General features: G+C 42.1%; 1 protein-coding gene and 1 long non-coding RNA gene across 2 annotated transcripts in view; both read right to left on the bottom strand.

Moving 5' to 3' along the window:
* rapgef5a (Rap guanine nucleotide exchange factor (GEF) 5a) overlaps positions 1 to 20419 on the bottom strand; it is a 125274-nt gene that overhangs the window by 94180 nt on the left and 10675 nt on the right. Inside the window, exon 2 of the mRNA XM_034160753.1 lies at positions 15073 to 15123. Within this exon, the coding sequence (XP_034016644.1) occupies positions 15073 to 15123 (51 nt within the window). The remainder of the gene's footprint in view (positions 1 to 15072; positions 15124 to 20419) is intronic.
* On the bottom strand, positions 5344 to 13367 carry LOC117501793. The gene is made up of 3 exons (XR_004558087.1): positions 13343 to 13367; positions 12771 to 12892; positions 5344 to 5359 (listed from the first exon to the last, which is right to left on the bottom strand). It is a non-coding gene; the product is annotated as an uncharacterized LOC117501793 (long non-coding RNA).

Below are 20419 nucleotides of genomic sequence, written 5' to 3'. Positions count from 1 at the left end.
TTAAGAGAAAGAGGGTCCACAGTGATCATCTGAAATAGACTTACTGTGCATTTAAAGTGGAAGCAGTGTGTTTGTCAATTTTTAAGAAACACACGGTCTGCTCGACGTGGTGCATGACCACTGACCCGACGACCGGGTACCCAAAGTCAAAGCCGGCTGATGTCTGTTTTGCTCAGACTCGCACTGAGTGTTTCACTTTTTAATTTTTCGTTTTTGGGGCAACACACAATGCTTCACAAACATGGTAACTTTAAAAATAAGTGACTGCAAGATTTACATGTTCAACCTCCAACTGAAATGCATCTGCTGAATTGCAGGGGAAGAGGGATAAAAAAAATCACGTAGGGACCCAGTCCACCAGCCTTTAAAAATAATAAAAAACTCAAAATGGTTACATTTTACAAGTTCCCATCGCCATTTCAGCAAAATGTCAAGACTTTGGCACAGCGACACTGTGCCTTTGCTTAGGGAGAGACCTGGACTATTGATGTTTAAAAACGCGAAAGTACTTTTTATACGATTACTCGATTAATCGCCAGAATAATCGATAGAATACTTGATTACTAAAATAATCGATAGCTGCAGCCCTACACGTGAACATGACAATGGGGCTTTACATTTTAAGTGCAATGGCTGTGTTTTAAAAGTTAAAAAGCCATTCAAGTGTCACGTAAAGCAGGGCTCTCTGCTCCTGTCATTTCACAGCTTTAAAAGAAGATTAATTCAACACCAGAGCAAGTCACAACACAGAACAATGTTAGACAGGATTCTCCAAGGTGAGATTGCTGCAGGGTGGATCCAAAGGCAATAGATGAGTCTGTGCAAGAGAATAGCTCCAGTTCATTTATCGGTTGTTGGTGAGCATCAAAGCAACAATGAAAAGGATTATGTCACATTATCAGGGAAGTTAAAATAACCCAAAAGAGAACAAAACCAAAGGTGATGAAGTTTTTGACTCAACATCAACACATGAGACGTGCCAGCAACACTGATTTAAGATCTCTCCATTAGTATTTGAATGTTGAATAATATTATCAAGCAGTAAGTAAATTAATGTGTGCATGTTTGTGATTGTGTGTGTGTGCCATGAAGCATAGCTGGCAGTTTGTGTCTACAGAGAACCAGTCAGCACAGAAAAGCCATATCTTTACACTACTTAGTTATCTACACCTCACCAGACGCTCATGCACACAAACACGGATGACAAAGAGATGGAAAGAACTTTTTTTTATTCACCTCAATTAAGTTACCCTCACCTCAGCAAAAAACAGAATGATGACTTCTGCATCATATATCATGTGCCTATGACATGTCCTCATAGTTTACCATGTTCATTCATTCATTCCCCGTGGCCTCACTCGAACATTATATTACGCATACTTTGTTTTGAATTACACGATATACACTCATTGATTTGTTGTCATTTCATTAAAGTATCAGATTATGTTAATCAGCTGGGTAGATTTCAATAAAAGAATGCACAGCTATTCCACATAATGTAACAAAAGGTAACATGACACAAGCTGCTGAGTGAATCCTTGGCCCAAAGTGCTTTTACTGAGTATTTATAGCACATTTGGCCCCAGTGGGAGGAGAAACCCTGGCATTGGCTGCGATTCCACTGAGAAATCGGGGAAATCAGGGTCACGTTTCCTCCTGGCTGCCACCAGTGATGAAGATAAGCAAAGCTGACACTTCAAGAAGCTACTGGCTTGTCAGGTGTGTTCGTTCCAAGTCAGGGTACACACATTTTACCACTAATCGGAGCATTCATTGCGGCAAAATATGTAACCTCAGAGTATTTTGATGAAGCAGACTGAAAGAAAATATATCATTAATAATTTTGAAAACTGAATGATTATTTCAGGAATTTCTGAAGGCAAAAATACTAATATTACTTGATAGATTAAATTTACTTGCTACTTCTCGAAAGACTAAAGACCCCGTCACACATAGCAAGAATGTGGAGGAACCATGCCTGACACGGCAAATATTGCCATAATCTGACGCAGTCAGGAGGAAAAGAGGCGTGGTCACCAGTGTCAGAACGCATCCGAACTGCCTCGTGCACACCTGCAGGATGCAGCCCAAACATATTCAGACAGTCAGATGACACAGACTGCTGTCAGACGGCACCGACATTGGAGCTGTCACTCACTCACTCACCCACGCAATGAAATCTCTGCTCGTCCTCACATTCCCAGCACTAAACTGACCTCTCATCAGTGTGTGTCTCACATGATGTAGCGCACGCGTGTACGTGCGTAAACAGGTGATCCAAGTGATGAGTGTGTGTCCACTCAGCTGCACGGGGTTCTCAATGGCTGAACCAGCCCCTGCGCAAGCACGCGTGTGTGCCTTTGTGTGTAGAACAGGTGATCAAAGCAGTGTGCGAGTGTGTGGCCAAAATGTACTCTCAGCTGTATGTATGTGTGTTCATAAACGCTGTACCAGCCACGCCTCGTGCGCAGGAGTTGTCCATCCAGAGACCGCACAAACAGGTTGACAGCAGTGAACGCCTGCTGTTAGTCCGGTGAAAAATCCCTTTAGGTGTTTGATCAGTATATACTTGCATTGCTAGATTTTATTTGTCCGGCTGGACTCCTAACTGCTGTTGAACTGTGCTGGCAGTGCACCAATTTCTCACATGTACGACATTCAGATGCAGCCAGTGGACTTTCTCTATTCTAACTCTTTTTGTTGTCATTTTACTTGATACGCATCTTAACACAACTGTAGTTGGATTATTGTTGTGGAACGGCACTTCACATGGGATTTATTTATAGCAGAGGTGGATTATGCATTTGTCAGCTGATCGACATTGCCAGTACACAGCGCAGCCGGGTGACAGGGACTTGACCAGCTGTATGCGCTGCGCAGTGGAACGCGGGGTACCGGAGGTGAGTTACATGTTTATTTATGTCATCATGTGCTGGGCAATATTTCCACATCATACCTGCTACAGACTTAGGAGGTGAACGTGTAATATATGTGCATTACAGCTGTGACATCCTGTTCAGCTGCGTTATTGGGCGCTGTACCGAGCCTCTGACGCGCGCACAGTGCCACATACATGTTATTACATAACAACATTTCCTTCGCCCTCCCTAGCCGGGGTCCAGTGGAGGTGAACAAACGTGGCACAGCATGTCGGGGCTTTGCTGTGACCGACTGATCTCAGAGCTCAATCAACTGCGATCAGATCATTTCAGATCCTGTTTAGATGCTGTCAGAATATGTGAATTGCGGTCAGATGGTCCTTAGATTGCCCATGGACCGCTGTCAGATAGGTGTCCCATCTTGACGGCCCCCAGAGGGTTTTTAAGTGATACATAAGGCACTGCACGTACTCTGTGTTCCTGTGTTTGGAGGTGGAGGTTTTTCCCTCAGGAAGAAACTGTATTTTGCTGACTATTTGCTGGGTGTACACACACCCACCTTTAACCTGTGTCTGTTCTGCCAGCAGTACCGGATCTGACAGCTGGAAGCAGTGGCCACCTGGGGACTCAGGACTTGGCGGCTCCGGTGTGTTGCAGGTCTCCGTTGGCGGTGGAACCTCGTGGGTCCCGGCTCTTCTCTGGATAGGCGTCTCCTACCTCGGGCCTGCCCACGCGTCATCTTTGTGTAGATTGATTGACAGACTAAAAGCATATTTGGTTGTTGTGCACATTTGCAGAATAAATTGTTATTTATTTGGACTTCCTATTGGCCATTCTTTTACGCCCCCTGTCGTGGATCCGTGTACTTCACTTTCCCAACACACAAGCCAGGGCCAGATATGACCTGAAACTTGATGCTTGCAATCTAAATTAATGAAACAGCTGTCAACCATCTAATGCATAATTCCCATTTTTATCACACAACCACTTCACTACTTCTCACATTCTGTTGTTTATATACCTCAAAATGGCAATAATCTATGTTAACAAAATACAGTCTATAGGTTACCGTGCAGGGGATGCCATCAGTAACATCAGTATAGACAGCCTGATTGTACTCGTATATGCCAACACTACAGTGAAAAACATTCTTCCTCATTTGTTTTGTTGTACATTTTTCGATTTTTGAGACTATATGCTTAAAGTTTTCTGTCTTGACGCTTTGATGTCTTCCTTGGTCTACCAGTATGTTCCCTTTAACAACCTTCCCATGTGTTTGTATTTGGTCCAGAGTTTAGACACAGCTGACTGTGAACAACCAACATCTTTTGCAACATTGCGTGATGATTTACTCTCTGTTAAGAGTTTGATAATCCTCTCCTTTGTTTCAATTGACATCTCTCGTGTTGGAGCCATGATTCATGTCAGTCCACTTGGTGCAACAGCTCTCCAAGGTGTGTTCACTCCTTTTTAGATGCAGACTAACGAGCAGATCTGATATGATGCAGGTGTTAGTTTTGGGGATGAAAATTTACAGGGTGATTCCATAATTTTTTCCTCAGAATTGAGTGATTCCATATTTTTTTCCTCTGCTTGGTCTAAAAAAGTAACCGTTACTGACTGCCACAATCTTTTTTCTTGATTTCTTATAGTGTTTCTTAAAGCCAGAAAGTTGCCATTTGAAATGACTTTAGTTTTGTGTCATGTCTGTGATCTGCTTTTTTTCTACAAATTAAACAACTGAATGAACATCCTCCGAGGCCGGTGATTCCATAATTTTTGCCAGGGGTTGTGTATATATATATATATATGTAGTAGTAAGTAGAAGTATTGACACAGATTAATGTGTTGATGTGTGCACTTGTTCGACTTGATATATAATGTCTCTCGTGCTATACAATTATGATCAGTATTTCTTTCTCTCTCCCACTCCCTTGCTGAGCGACAGATTGAGTTCAGAAGCAGCCTCAGCAGGAATCACACACAGAAGCAGCAAAAAGAAAACTCTGCTTTGGCACTGAGTGTGCATATCAGTGACCGTGTCATATTTACTTTGGTGGATGCACTGACACATGAATGAGCATCTCACATAAGCAGATGATGATTATGACACTGAGTAAGATTAAGTTTGTCACTGTGGTTTCAGCATGATCTTGTTGTGTGTCTGTGCCTTGCATGTAAAGAATGCATCTTGCAAAAGTGAACAACACTTCCACTAGTTCAAAAAGTCGACTTTTCTGTTAATCACAATTAAAAAAAAAACAATCACGCTTCATGAGGTATAACTTGTGCCTGTACTTACAGGCTGTTGGCCCCGCCTCCAGAGCGGAACTGGACATATGGTGCAAGTGTAGGAGGAGCCTAACAGCCTCTGGCCACTCCCCCTCATTGGAGCGGAACTCACAGGAGGCGGAGTCACACTCCTCGAAGCTGAACTGGTAGTAAGAGTTTGAGTCTGAAAACAACCACACGCTGGTCCACTGGTCGAAAACAAACCAAAACAAACATATGTTCTCCTTTCTGTTGCTCAGAGTCCCACGTGTGACTGCCCGCAACCTAAACATATTCAGGCATGATAACAACACAGTGTAGTTACAGCCGTGAGCACCATGTTTTAGGCTTTACCTTCCTCTCTGGCACTCTGACCCACATTATCCATCCACTGTAATGAGTTACATTTGGTGGTCTTACATGCAACCTTTCTGTTATAATTAAAGCATATTTTGTCAATCCTGTTCTGTGCTTTCTGTTCTCTCTTGATAGAATGGCCACAGCAGCTGGCTGCCCCACTGAGTCTGGTCTGCTTGAGGTTTCTTCCTATTAAAAGGAACCACTTCCTTGCCATCTGCAAGAAATGTGCCGGATCATGGAGTGGGTAAGATTTCTGTGCCTTACTCTTTGCATGTAGCACTTGTGTCAAAGACAATAAGTGACTATTCAGACATGTTCATTCCCTAACTGCAGAACAAGCTATTTTGATTCACTCCAAGATGCTGCAGACTGGGTATTGTTACCCTGTTTGTATGAAATGCCTTTTTTGTGTAGTGGGGACTTAACAGTTCCTGTGAACTAGCAGACAGCTGTGGTAGCTCTTTTCTTCTTTAAGGGGACCAGACAGTGTGCTCCATTCGCAGGAGTATTACATTGTTCATGTTGGGAAAGTGTAATGACACGGACCCACAACAGGGGGTGTAAATGAACGACAATAGATGAGTCAAAAATACAACACTTTACTGTTATGAAATGTGCACAACGAAATACAGACAAATGCAGAATTTGGTTCACAATCAAAATATACAAAGTGACGTGTGGGTAGGCTCGAGGATAGGAGACGTCCATCCCGAGTAGAACCGGATCCCACACGATTTCCACTGCCACCGAACCCGAAGGATACTGGAGCCGCCAAGTCCTGAGTCCCCAGGTGGTCACCGTCTCCGACTGTCAGATCTGGTACTGCTGGCAGGAAGCAGAAGACAGAAGTAATGAGTGTGTGAAAAACACACCCAGTAACAGTCAGCAAGTTCTTTTTGTATTAGTCGGGTGGGAAAGACACCTCCACCTCAAGTACACAGTTTATGCAGAGTCTGTAATCCTACTTATTGAAGTTCGGAGTGAGGAGTGAAGTGCGTCACTCCTCCACCATCTGCGAACCCAGCCTCCAGCTGAAAGTAGCGATCAAGACACCTGCAAATAGTTCAACACACACGAAAACAAGTAACGTGCGACAACACAACAACGGCTGAGAATTTACCGTGAAGGCAGATGATATCTCGGCGACGAGGTGGAGATGTCGTCCGGCTTTTGTGTGTGTGGGTGATGACCAGGTGATTGGTGACAGCTGTCATAGTTGATGAGTGACAGCTGTCACCCCAGCTGTTCCTGTGAGACGGCAGCGCCCTCTCGTGCCTGAAGCCCGCACTTCAGGCAGGGCGCCTCTGGTGGTGGTGGGCCAGCAAGTACCCTCCTCTTCAGCGGCCCACACAACAGTTCAGCCTCCATGGGAGAGCTGGAAATGTGATTATGGCTGGCCATCAAGTGTTGCATTGAGGAGGATCACTGCAGATTTCATCCAGGGTGTTCCACATTTGTAACTACCATAAGAGCCTGTTGTAAACGCAGATCCTGCTACCCCCATTAAGAAGATCCCTCACTGTGCCGCCTTTTCTGCTTTATGCCAAACAAAACACAGGTCCCATAATGCTCAATTCACTCAATTCACATTAGGTAAGGAGCTCCTGGACCTCGCTGCCACCCCACTTTGGAGCCATGTCAATAGTAGCGTCTTGGTTCCTGTGGATTAGCTGCTAACTATTTCCTCTAAATCCCCCAGTGGAAGGTCGCACATATAACACTTCATCAAAATGTCACAATTCTGTCCTATCATGCTGGCTCCATTTTACACAAAGACATCTATTCAACTCTGTAACTGCTTCCATTGCTGGGTTAATAGCGGAACAACTCCTCCATCATGTTCTGTGTTCATATATTTTATACAGACTAAGCAGAACAAGAATGCAGCATTCCTGCTGTGAAGAGGGTACATAAAATAGGGTAATGACACAAACTGTAACATGAATTAATCAACATAATTTTGCAAAATGTCCCAAATAAAACCATGGTAAAGAGTCAGTTATGATGGATTAGCCGCCTACACCTTTACTACAGAAAATAAATATTTCACAATTTCCAATTATGAAACTGTAAGAACGAGCTTGCACAAAAAGTGAAAGCTAACATGCACGTGGGTGTCTTCAAAGACGATCTGCTGTCAAGGCTGGGTGATGGTGTGATGCAAGAAGCAGTAGGAGACCAATGCAAACTCGCACACATGGTTGACTGTGGAGGATAAATAGCTTTATCTGATGACCAGGCAGTGGGATCGGTACACATGAAGTCAGACATACAGGCAGAGGTATCAGACATGGAACAGGCAGGGTCGTGGTCAAGAAACAAGCAGGGTTCGTACCAACGGTGTCAAGGAGTATAGCAGGCAGAGCAAAGGCAGAGTCAAAAAACAGGCAGAGTTCAGGGCTACGGCGAGGCGGAGGACGGAGTACATGAGCAAGGTCAAAAATACTAGAGTGCAAACTGGACAAGACGAGAGGTGAGAAAGTGATCAAAGTCAACAATCGGGCAGCGAGCTGTGGAACTGTGAGGGTTTTAACAGGAGCAAACTAATCAGGGTGATGTGGAGCAGGTGTGTGGAAAGTTCAGGAAAGAGGTGTGGTGAAGTGAACAAAGAAGAGAGAAGAAAGGCAAGAGAGTGCGAGAGGGGCAAAACAAAGTGGTGCAAAACAAGAGAAGAGAGTGACAGAAAAACTAACTGTGAGAAACATGACGTGTGCAAAAATGAATGTGAGAAAACCAAAAGGGGAAAAACTAGAACTACCGTAACAAGAGGAAAACTAGGAAACTACTGCTTAAAACAAACTGGAATGGAACTGGTCCAATAAAAATGGCAGAACAAACTATGGAATGAACAAAAAACAAAACAGGTGACATCTGAATGACACAATAAACAACAAATGGAAAGTAAATTGACAAGCAACATCAAAGATAAATAATAACAAAAACCTGTGACCGAGCATATACAATAAATGTGATAAACAAAACAAAACTAAAGAAACCTAAAGGACCATGACAAAACATGATAAGATAAAAAATAGAACCAGTGACTACCTAGAAAGCAAAGCAAAGCATTAAACAGAAGCACACTGAGATTCACAAGAGAAAGAATAAACAAATGAAAACAAAACTATAAAACCATAAAGGACATAGTGCCAAAACCAGGACCTAAACCCTGAGCCGGGGCCAAGCATGACATCTGCTGCTTTACCTACACAGTTTCTCCTACCGACACATGTCTCAACTGTCAAGATCCATCTTCTGACTCAAGCTAAGCAATAAAAATAAGGTTTAGAAGCCATATATGGCATGATGCATCTCAGTATTGCATAGAACTTATCATTACTTTGTTCATGATGTCAATACTGAAATCAAAGAAAGGCTTTAGCCATGTGCAATTAACATTTTTTCAGCCATTGTGTAATTAACAGTACTGCGCATAGTGTTACATACATAAGGGTACATAATTTTTTACTTCACCTAGGTCACTGACAGTAACAAACCAACAAGCTATGGGGTTAATACTATACCTTAATTCAAAACTGGAAAAAAATTCAAATTAAAAAGGATGAAGGTTGGTGTTTAAAAGCATGAAATCTAATAAAAATGTTTTGCAAGGATGAAAATTTTGAAGGTATCCAAAATTTTTGCAAACATTCTTTCCTATTTGAATTGTACTGCAGTGCTCTTCTTCTATTGTTGCATAGGTACCACTCATGGAAAGCTGGACAGCGCAGTATCTGTCAGATAATCGTCGTGCTATAAAATTAATTTCACTTAATTTGTTCAACAACAAAAAAGATGCACTAAATGCACTTTTCGAGTATACGTAATTTTTAAATCTAGTACACCCACGTTTAAAGTTTAAGAGTGCTGAACTGGGGAGGGAGGCACTGAATAATAAAATAAAAATATTAACTTGTGGATTCACACAATTAGAAATAAATGTAAAAACATAGTAAATAATAATAGAATAATCAAAAACACGCCCTCTTTTATGGGAATGTGCACAGAGCCTGAAGCAGAAAGCCAGGGTTAAGAAAAAAGCAGCTAACCACTGTCATGGTTTGTTAGGCTCACTCACACAATAAAGCCTGGGTATGTTGATCTCGCATCGCAGTACACCCCCTCTGGGTGCAAATTGGAAAAAGTCACGCTTTAACTACCTTTGAAGTTTTCCCTCTCTGTGGAAATGTCATCCTTAGCATACTGAGCATAGGCTGAAACAATACACAACGTAGGTTAGCAGGAATATGAATAACATCATTTTCTTTTGATTTTCTTGACACCCTCCTCCACTGAACCCAGAAGTGTGCATTGTTATTCAGGCATGGTCAGCATGGGGATATAGTTTCATCACTTCTTACTACATTCTGTATGTGGAAAACATTTTATATTTTCAATTCTTTATTTACAGTATATAGTCCCAAATCATAATGTAGGTCACCCCAAGGAGAGTCACAGAGGTAAGGTATAAGTGTACCAACACACCCACAGCAAGCACATTGTCAAAAACAAAGAAAACCTCCCTGGGTGTTTTTGATTGTAGGAAGAATCCTCAAGCAGACCAGACTTGGAGGGCTGACTATCGCCTCTGGCCACACTACTAATGACAAAAGTAGTGCCAGGGGCACTGTCGGGCACCTGGATGATACAAGACATCACAGTTTCAACTAGAAAAGTGGGTATGGCCAATCTCCAAAGGTCGTATCAAGGTCAAAATTTACAAAAAATCGTAAAAACCTGTCAGATATGTTTTGGAGCTACCTACTAGCTACCCTTCTACAAAATTTCAGCTCAGTGTCTTTAAAAACTGCTGATCAATGGCTCTAGGTGGCATTTTCAACATGGCCACCATGGCAGCCATATTATAAGTCAGACCATAACCTGAGATCAAAACCTGGGTGGGTATGATTTTAGACTTACTGACTGCTACCATGTAACAAATTTCAGCTCAGCTGCCGCATAAACAGCTGACAAATGCCTCTACATGAGATTTTCAAGATGGCTGCCACGGTGGCCATATTTGACATCGGATCGGAACACCTCGAACAAACTTTGATGTCCTCATGGGTAGGAACATGCACACCAAGTGTCAGCTTCACTTGTTCAGTGGTTTCTGAGAAGATGTTTAAAGTGACAACTGGACAAGTGTGCATGATCACTGTCCAGGGGTGACATCAAGGTCAAAATTGAGAATTTTGCAAAACCTGTAGGATATGTTTTTAGGCTTGCTGATTGCTACCCATGTAGCAAATTTCAGCTCAGTTGCTGCAAAAATGAATGGACGAGCGACCCATGACATTTGCTCACTGGACCTTCGGTCGAGGTGAGATAAAATCAAAAATGTTTGACAGAGAAATGCCCAACATGCCAAACAGAGATGATGGAACCAAGCACCAAGGCACCTTAGACAATGTCAAATGTTACAAAATCTTTTGGACCACATGTTATTCTCGTTCCACTAATAAAATAAAAGATCTGTGCCAAATTTCATTGTAATGGGAACATGGTTTAGGGGTCCCCCACAAAGCAACAATTTTCCCCAAACAAGCAAAAAGGGGAGATGACTTCCAGTAATGTTCTACTCTGTGTTGTGTGGGCCGCCAGAAGAGGAGGTACTGCTGGCCCACCACCAGAGGGCGCCCTGCCTGAAGTGCGGGCTTCAGGCATGAGAGGGCGCTGCCGCCACGGACACAGCCGGGGGTGACAGCTGTCACTCATTATCTCATGACAGCTGTCACCCATCTACACTTCATCATACCACTCCATAAAAACCGGACGTCATCTCCACCTCGTTGCCGAGATATCATCGACCTGTGAAGGTAATATTCTCAGCCTTAAAACTACTGTGTCTTAGTCTGACAGTCGTTTTACAGCTGTTTTCCTGTGGAGTGCCTTATCTGGGAGATTGGCCGTAATCAGCGACGGCTTCGCTTCACACCCCAGCCAGATAAGTGTTTGAGACAGGAGCTGCACGAGTGTGTGTGAGAGGTGGAGGTGGACTCTCCACCATTGTTGCTACTGGGTGTGCACACACCCAGATCTATTGTTTCTGCTCCTCGCCAGCAGTACCAGATCTGACATTCGGAGGAACGGTGGCCACCTGGGACTCGGGACTTGGCGGCTCCAGTATTCTCCAGGTTTGGTGGCGGAGGAAATCGTGTGGTTCTGGTTCTTCTCAGGACAGACGTCTTCTATCCTTGAGCCTGCCCACACGTCACCTTTGTGGATTGACTGTTTGCAAAATTCTGTATTCCTCTGTATTGTGGTTGTGCTCATTCACAACAGTAAGTGTTCATATTCGACTCTTTCATTGTCCGTTCATTTACGCCCCCTGTTGTGGGTCCGTGTCACTACACTCTCCCAACACTCTGGGTGACCAATCAACCACCACTTTTTGCGATTAGAAGCCATCACATGTACCTGTAAAAGAAAAATAATGGCATCAGAGTCATCTCCCGTTAAGGTGACGTTGCCAGTGGAGGGAGAGGAAAATGTGTCACTCTGGGGGACCTCTAAATCTTATCTGATTGAGTTCAAATTTGGTCTTCACCTATAAAACCCCAAGTGAAACAAAAACAACATGTGGTCCGAAGTCTCTCACAACTTTTATTTTTTCACTACATAACATGAACAGCCCTTAAGGCACCTGTCAGTTTCCAATGGTGATCATGACCAACCCAACCAACAGCAAAGAAGCAAGTGGTCTTATCTGATCTTTTTTAAGTTAAAAAAAAAAAATCATAAAACCTAAATTCGTTTTCCATTCGGCTGCTCCCGGTTCTGTTCAGGGTCACCACAGCGGATACAGCCAGATCTGCACTGTAATGGCACAAGTTTTATGCCGGATGCCCTTCCTGACGCAACTCCAGTTTTACTTGGAGAAACACACACAGCCGCTGGTGTTCCAAAGAGGTCTCCCATCCAAGTACTAACCAGATCCTGCTATGCTTAGCTTCTGAGATCTGACGGGATCAGGCTGACACAGAGCAGACCAGCTGCGAAAAATCATAAAATCTAAGACTTTTTAAAAACTATTTAAATGGAGTTAGTTCATCACAGATAATTTGCATAGGCAAATAATCATAAAATAGCTTATTTCATCAATGCAAAAAAAAAAACAGTTGCCTACTGATATTAACATGTGAACGAGATTATCAACTGTTTCTTTAGAAATATAAAAAAATCACAAGGTGAAATGCAGCGAAACCTCTGGACATGAGAATGTTACATGAGTGTGAATGCCGGTGTGATTAGTTTTACCAGACAGCAGGACTCCCAGCTCCAGCAGCACCTGCCAGACGCGCACAGCAGTGGTCCGACAGCGCACATACATGCACTGCTCACACAGCCACTGCACCAGCTCCACGCCCACATAGCTACGGCTGTTAAAACACACACATTTCAGCACACAAGTACAGCTGCAAATTGACTGAATATGTGTGTACACACACGCGCACACAAACACACATATACACACACACGTCTTCGTTGGCAGAAAGCTTGTCTTCTTTATTTAATCAATATCTATTGATTTTTCATTAGTACTCTCTAAGCCTTTTCCGCTGAATCGCATTCAGTCTGCTTTGCCCCAGGACAAACTCCTTGTATAAACACGTGTGTACATGTGACGGATGAGATGGGATGGGAACGGGATGAGAGTACTTGTATTCAAATGTACATGTTATTTTGTATGCATGGGCATGTTCTCTATATATATATCCTATGTTCACTATATTGCTTATTGCAGTACATATATTCTATCTTGAATTGCCATTAATGAATTGCATAAATAATTTAGTAGTGCACACATACATACAGACAGGCAGACGTACCGTATGATTCTGGCCAGGTGTATCTGTCTTTCGCTGGGTAGGGCCCATGAGAGAGGAAAGCATTCCTCACAGCTCGACCAGCACAAGGAAAACTCTGGGAACAAGACTGAGACATGACACACACAAATTTTTGGCAGAAGGTTACAAAGCTTCATTAAAGCTGGGGAGTACAAATTTATACACGCAAAACAACATGTAGCAAAAATTACAACACAGAGGTGGTGTGTGGACACACACGGTGACGTGCGGTCAGGGGAGGCATGTGAGGCTGTGCCTCACCAGCCATCATGGAAAGAAAAAATGTAAAATTAAAAAAAAAATGTAACGGTTATATTTATCCAGTGATTTGTACTATAAAGTTATTTTCCATTTAACTTCACCAGTTTTAGATTATTTTTTATACAAATTCCTGAATTTTCACATTTGACGTTGAAATACTGAGAAGAGATGTGCTTTGAGGCAGCAGCCAGCTGTGCCTCACCTTGGATTGTGCAATCACTGGACTAACTGCTGGAATGTTGTGCAGTCAGGTTCTGTCTCACTGTCTCTCTGTATGTTGCTATTAAATGGTCAAACACTTTGGCTGTATGAACTTAAATTTCGTAGTTTAGCTTATGTACATAAAGTACAGTGTTTTTGTCAACAGCTGTATGTGTGTGTAACGTGTTTCGTGTGCTGAGCAATCATAAAACAGCTGCAAAAAGGCACCAGGTTAGGCACGCAGTCCTCCTGCCTCATGGTCAGGGTCAGCTTTCCCTTTACTGTATGTTATATAGATATTGCAGTTTGTCATGTTCTCTTTTCTAGACTGAAGCTACACTTTTGACCAATTACTGTAGTCTCGCTCACACTATTTATAGTGTTAGCATGTATGTTGGCTCATTTCCAAACAGACAAACTGCATGACTCAGTCACATTGGAAGATACATGCTTATGTTGTAAGATCAAGTAAAGTATGTAGTATTTGCTGATATTTCTGCTTTCTTTGAAGGCTTTACAGAGTTTGCATTAATATGGAGTGGTGCCCATTGAAAAAACAAGCTTATTTTGTAAAAACTGTGTATTTTGCCGATGTTGGTGGCATAATAGCAAACCCTGGAGAGAGATGGATAATTCTCAAAATGCAGGGGCATAACAAACAATCCATTCCTGTTTAAAGCAAAGGATACAGAAACAAGTTCTTTCTTGCAGATCTAAAAACATTTTCTTTTTTAAGGATAGCTGCAACAAAAATTTAAAGAATTCTGAAGAAAACATCTGGACACACAAGCACCTGAAAACATTATATGTCCAAATATAAGATAACATCATCCTACCCCACACCTTTTTTTTAAAGACTTGTTTTTAGAAAATACTTTCTGAAGACCAAATCCTGTTTTTAAAAAGAAAATACTTTTAGGTCAAAATCATTTTCAGCAGCCAAATTCCAGTAATTCCAAGTGTAGATTATTTTGAATCCAGTATTTATATGAAAACTGATGTCACAACATGGCATATTGCCTGTGTGTGTGTGTGTGTGTGTGTGTGTGTGTGTGTGTGTGTGTGTGTGTGTGTGTGTGTGTGTGTGTGTGTGTGTGTGTGTGTGTGTGTGTGTGTGTGTGTGTGTGGTTGTTGCAACTTGCTTAGAAAACGCTCAAGGCAATGTCACCTGTATTGGGGTTAAACAAACTTTTGCATTACAGATACACTTGAATGATGACATCATAAGTGGTCGTGTGTTTATATAATACCTTGTGTACAGAGGGTCCGCTGCTCGGTCCAGGGATTGTGTCAGGTGATTGCTGTTGAAACAAAATACACACAAGCCGTCAGAGCCAGCACGTGCACAGTAAACATAGGGAACAAACAAGAGATGAAAAAATACCAGTTTTTCCATGCCAAAATCATTAGTCAGCATCTGACACACAGTATTGCCATTTAGTTTTCTAATGCACACCACAGCAGTTAAACACTTTTTCTAAACTCAACTAATGATGTCATGTATTCACACCCTAAATGGTTTAATAATAAAGAAATCTGCAAAATCTCTGCAGCACAGCTCACAACTAAAGTAAAACAGCAGTAATAAAAGTGTAATTATGAGTTCCATTTCCCAGCTATAAAATCTCTGATAACCACAAGTAAACTTACCACAGTGACACCGCTGTGGAGAACTAATTCTGTGATGTAATCTAAAGCCTTATCTTGGTTGCTGCTCTGCTGCTAAAAGTAAAGTTTTTTCTTAAAAGTGTGATATCTTTTTCTCATTTTCAAAAGTCCATATTTTGTACTCAGATTGTTCATAATTGATTTGTTAGCTCTTTAACCTATAGCAAAATGACTTTTAAATTGTGTGGTACTTTGGGTTTAAAAAAAACCCAAATCGAACAAAAGGAAAATAAAATCAAGTTGATTTTCAGATCACCTTTTTTTCCCCTCAAAATTCTACAAACAATATCCCATAATGGCAATGTGAAAAAGGTTTTTTTTTTTTTTTTTTTTAAGATTTTTGCAATTTTATTCAAAATTAAAAAAAGAAATCACATGTACATAAGTATTCACAGTCTTTGCAATGAAGCTCAGAACTGAGCTCAGGTGCATGCTGTTTCCACTGATCATCTTTGAGATGTTTCTACAGCTTAATTGGAGTCCACCTGGGGTAAATTCAGTTGATTGGACATGATTTGGAAAGACACACACCTGTCTACATATAAGGTCCCACAGTTGACAGTACATGTCAGAGCACAAACCAAGCATGAAGTCAAAGGAATTGTCTGTAGACCTCTGAGACAGGATTGTCTGGAGGCACAAATCTGGGGAAGGGTATAGAAACATTTATGTTGCTTTGAAGGTCCCAATGAGCACAGTGACCTCCATCACAGTGACCTGGAAGAAGTTCAGATCCACCAGGACTCTTCCTAGAGCTGGACACCTGTCTAAACTGAGCGATCAGGGGAGAAGGGCCTTAGTCAGTGAGGTGACCAAGAACCCAATGGTCACTCTGTTAGAGTTCCGGCATTCCTTTGTGGAGAGAGATGAACCTTCCAATAGGACAATAATGTCTGCAGCAATCTACCAATCAGATCTGTATGGTAGAGTGGCCAGACGGAAGCCACTCCTTAGTAAAAGGTGCATGGCAGCCCATCTGGAGTTTGCCAAAAGCCACCTGAAGGACTCTCAGACCATGACAAACAAAATTCTCTTGTCTGATTAGATTGAACTCTTTGGTGTGAATGCCAAGCGTCATGTTTGGAGGAAACCAGGCACCATCCCTACAGTGAAGCATGGTGGTGGCAGCATCATGCTGTGGAGATGTTTTTCAGCAGCAGGAACTGGGAGACTAGTAAGGACTGAGGGAAAGATGAATGCAGGAATGTACAGAGACACCCTAGATGAAAACCTGCTCCAGAGCGCTCTTGACCTCAGACTGGGGCGACAGTTCACCTTTCAGTGGGTCAATGGCCCTAAGCACACAGCCAAGATATCAAAGGGGTGGCTTGAGGACAACTCTGTAAATGTCCTTGAGTGCCTCAAGCAGAATCCAGACCTGAAACAATTGAACATCTCTGGAGAGATCTGAAAATGGCTGTGCACCGACGTTCCCCATCCCCCCAAAAACTTTTTTCATGCTGTCATTATGGGGTGTTGGAATAGAATTTTGAAGGAGAAAAATAAATTTACTCCATTTTGGAATACGACTGTAACATAAGATGTGGAAAAAATGAAGCGCTGTGAACACTTTCTGGATGCAGGAAGCTCAGAAGCAACAACTGCTGAAACCATCAGTCAAGTGACAGAAAATAATCACTAACTATTCTGATAATTGATAAAGCATTTTATCAAAGAAAAATGCCAAATGATTATGATTTCCTGTTTTTATTTGTTTCCCCTTTAAAATAAACAAAACAAGTAAATTAAAGACATTAATTAGCATTCCATAAAAGCATTTCATAAAAAAATAAACAGATTCATCAAAAATATGATAATATTTTAAAACGAAGGTTTGAGCAAAAATGAGATATTCTTCATTTAACTCACTGGTGTTTTCCAGCTTTTCTGAACACACTGTGGTTTGAGTTCATTTTCATTTTTCTCATGCTGCCACAAATTCTCATTACAACTTCCTCATTATTTATAATCTCTTTTTTGCTCTCTCCTCACAAACCAGTCAGTTGCTGTATGCTACTTTTTAAATATCCATCTGAATCATCGTTTACTCTTTCAGAGTCAGCTGTTGTACCACCCGCCACCTCTCCTTCACCACCTCTAGCTGTGAAATTTGTCTGAGACTTTCCACTTCACACATTCTAGTCCTCACTTCCACCAGTGTCTAGACACCAGGAGGATATCCGATCTCCGATCATCATGGGCTTACATTCCACAAAGATGACACAGAAGAATGCCAAAGACATTCTTTTTCACATCAGATCAGGTCAGGTCTGGGGCACATGTACTGGTGCCACCCACTGCAGTATACACAACACTATGGAACTACCCTGGGTCACAACTGGCAACCACCCAGGCAGACAGCTGGTCAGCCTCCACCTCTTTAAAGTAGCCACCGATCTGCTGCAGTCAGGTATGTGGGTAACACCTTGGCCTTCTCCAGTTGTTGGGGTCTTCAGCACTGAGGCACCTATGCACTGCATCATACTCAAAGAAGTGGTCTACAAGGCTGCAGTATCATAGAAGTACCCTCACAATGTGAGTAGTAAGTCTCATTCAATTTTCTGTAAGTAACCAATCATTTGATACAGTCATTCCAGTGGAACCCAAGGATTCTTTGGTGAGTCCTACTACCAAAGAATTCCCAAGTCTCACAACCATACAGTAAGACGGGACACACCAGGACCCTGAAGACTTGGATCTCAGCTTCTCAAGTGCTGCATTTAGATCAGATATTAATTCAACAGTCACAGGATTGTCTACAAAGTCAAGGCCAGTAACCCTTAGTCCAGCAACAAAGTTCCTACCCAAAACTTAGTCCATGCAAGCACTGAACACAGCAAGAGCCAGAGCACTTACTCCCAGAGCAACCCAAATAAATTAATCTATGGTTTGTGATGCCGGGTGCACAAAATTAGTCAAATTAAAAAACGCATCATGAAAATGTGACTAATTTTGTGATGGGTGCATGAAAAAAAGAAAACGCTTGAGACTGGGCTCCCCAGAGGATGCAGTCAAATGTAAATTTTTGACTGTGCTAGTTGCTGAATGTCAAGCAGGTGGGACTGAATCTTATTGAGAATGCGCCTTGCCTGGCACAGGGAGTAGCTTAATACCCATGTAGTTACTGCAGTCCAGGCAATAACCTGTTCCTTACCAGAGAGGGGCAACCTGCCCTTCCAGTCTGTTGGAATGATAATGGTCTCCCAAATGGAAGCAGACTGTTTGCAATGACAGGAGAACAGGCTCTCCTCACACATTAATAATTTCAGCCCTGATAGCAAAGATCCTTTTTTACCATCTTTGCACCCTGAGTGAAGTTCAGTGGTTTGTAGCTAACTGGTGGATCTGTTACCAGAACCTTGGTCTGGAGATGTCCAGCCTTGTACAACTACTCAAAGAAGCCAACCCATCAAGTCATCGGTGGGGACCATACTGTCACTTGCCAAGACTGTGGTGGATTGAGCTATAGGTTTGAAACAATGCTTTGATTCCTCTGCAAGCAGGCCGAGTACCGACAGTCACTAGACCACAGGTGGTGTGTCGCTTTCTTGCAGATTATTCGAACCCTCGTCCACTGTCAGTGGCACCACAGCCCACATTTTCAAGTCCTTATACAGCCCAGAATTGCCTCCAACCTGTACCCTATGACTCCTCTGTATGATATTCAGAGTGGCCTATTGGATACAACACCTCCTGTTGTGACACCAATCCAATCCCTGGCAGATTTCAAGGCTTGTCATCTACTCTCACATTCCATTCAGGTAATTTTTTATGCCCATGTTTGCAAGTCCTCCACCCAGAAGCCATGCAACCTCATGCAAAACACTGATCTTGATGTCCAACCAGATTGTCTCAAACACTGAGCAGAAAGCAGTCTGATGAACTTAATATGAATCTTTAGGGAGCTTATAAAAAGTCTGTGGTCAGAGTTCAAAAATCAGGCACTTCTTTTTGACACTGCCTGTGTCTCCAGCATCTTTCCTTCATATAAAATGATATTGTTACATCTTTCTAATCTTTTTCTTCTTATTGACAATTAAATATCAATGACTTTTCCAAATGTATTTGCGTGATGTCTTTGAAAAATACAGCATTGCCCCGCTATCATTGGTGAGAAAAAAAATTACACATAGCTTTCAAAATAACATACTGGTGCCTCCTTGTTAAAGAAAAATACTATCTAACTACAACTGGATGGTAACCCTGTTGTTTATTAAAATCTAAAGATGAGAGGGTGAACTGCATTCAAGCTTCATGCAATAGCAGAGCAACTGTGCTATGAGCTCACAAAGTGAAGCAGGAACACTGGTAAAGTCATGGGTTTGATTCCCATTGGATGCCCTCAGAAATGAGTGCTCTATGCCTGGAATCAGAGCTGAGGATAAAACATGAAACAGACACAGATATCAAATGATGCAACCAATGAAAAGTGCCAAAGCAAGTCCAGAACACAAAGTACAAATTGCCTATGGGTATAGCAATTTTTAACAGTCAATGAATATATGACAGGGGACATAACAGATGGCGACAGACAGGAAGGAGCAGAGAGGAGGCAGTGAGAAACAGACAGAGCATTTTATAACTGCAACTGAGGAAAAAGTGAGAAAGACAAACTGAGTGAGAAACAAATGCACAGCTTTGAGGCACAAGAAAAGTAAAAAAAAAAACAGGATGATTAGAGCAATCGTCAATAGACTGATGATACTGTCATACATGCAGCCAACCATAAACATGCAGACACCTCATTCAAAAACAAGTGACCCCCGTTAAATCACAGCTGGCCTCAACTTGACCTAGTTGTCAGTCAAAGTGCATTACTCGCACACATAAAGATGAAATGTTTTGGACTTGAAGATAAAGAACAGCAGAGACTAAACAAGCTGTGACTTCGTTATCTCCATCTGTTTCTTCTATCTTTCATCTTGTTCA

The sequence above is a fragment of the Thalassophryne amazonica genome, chromosome 20 (genome assembly GCF_902500255.1).
Source record: "Thalassophryne amazonica chromosome 20, fThaAma1.1, whole genome shotgun sequence".
Classification (NCBI taxonomy): Eukaryota; Metazoa; Chordata; class Actinopteri; order Batrachoidiformes; family Batrachoididae; genus Thalassophryne; species Thalassophryne amazonica.
The sequence above is the reverse complement of the archived record's forward strand: the minus strand, read 5'-3'. Positions and strand labels throughout refer to the sequence as shown.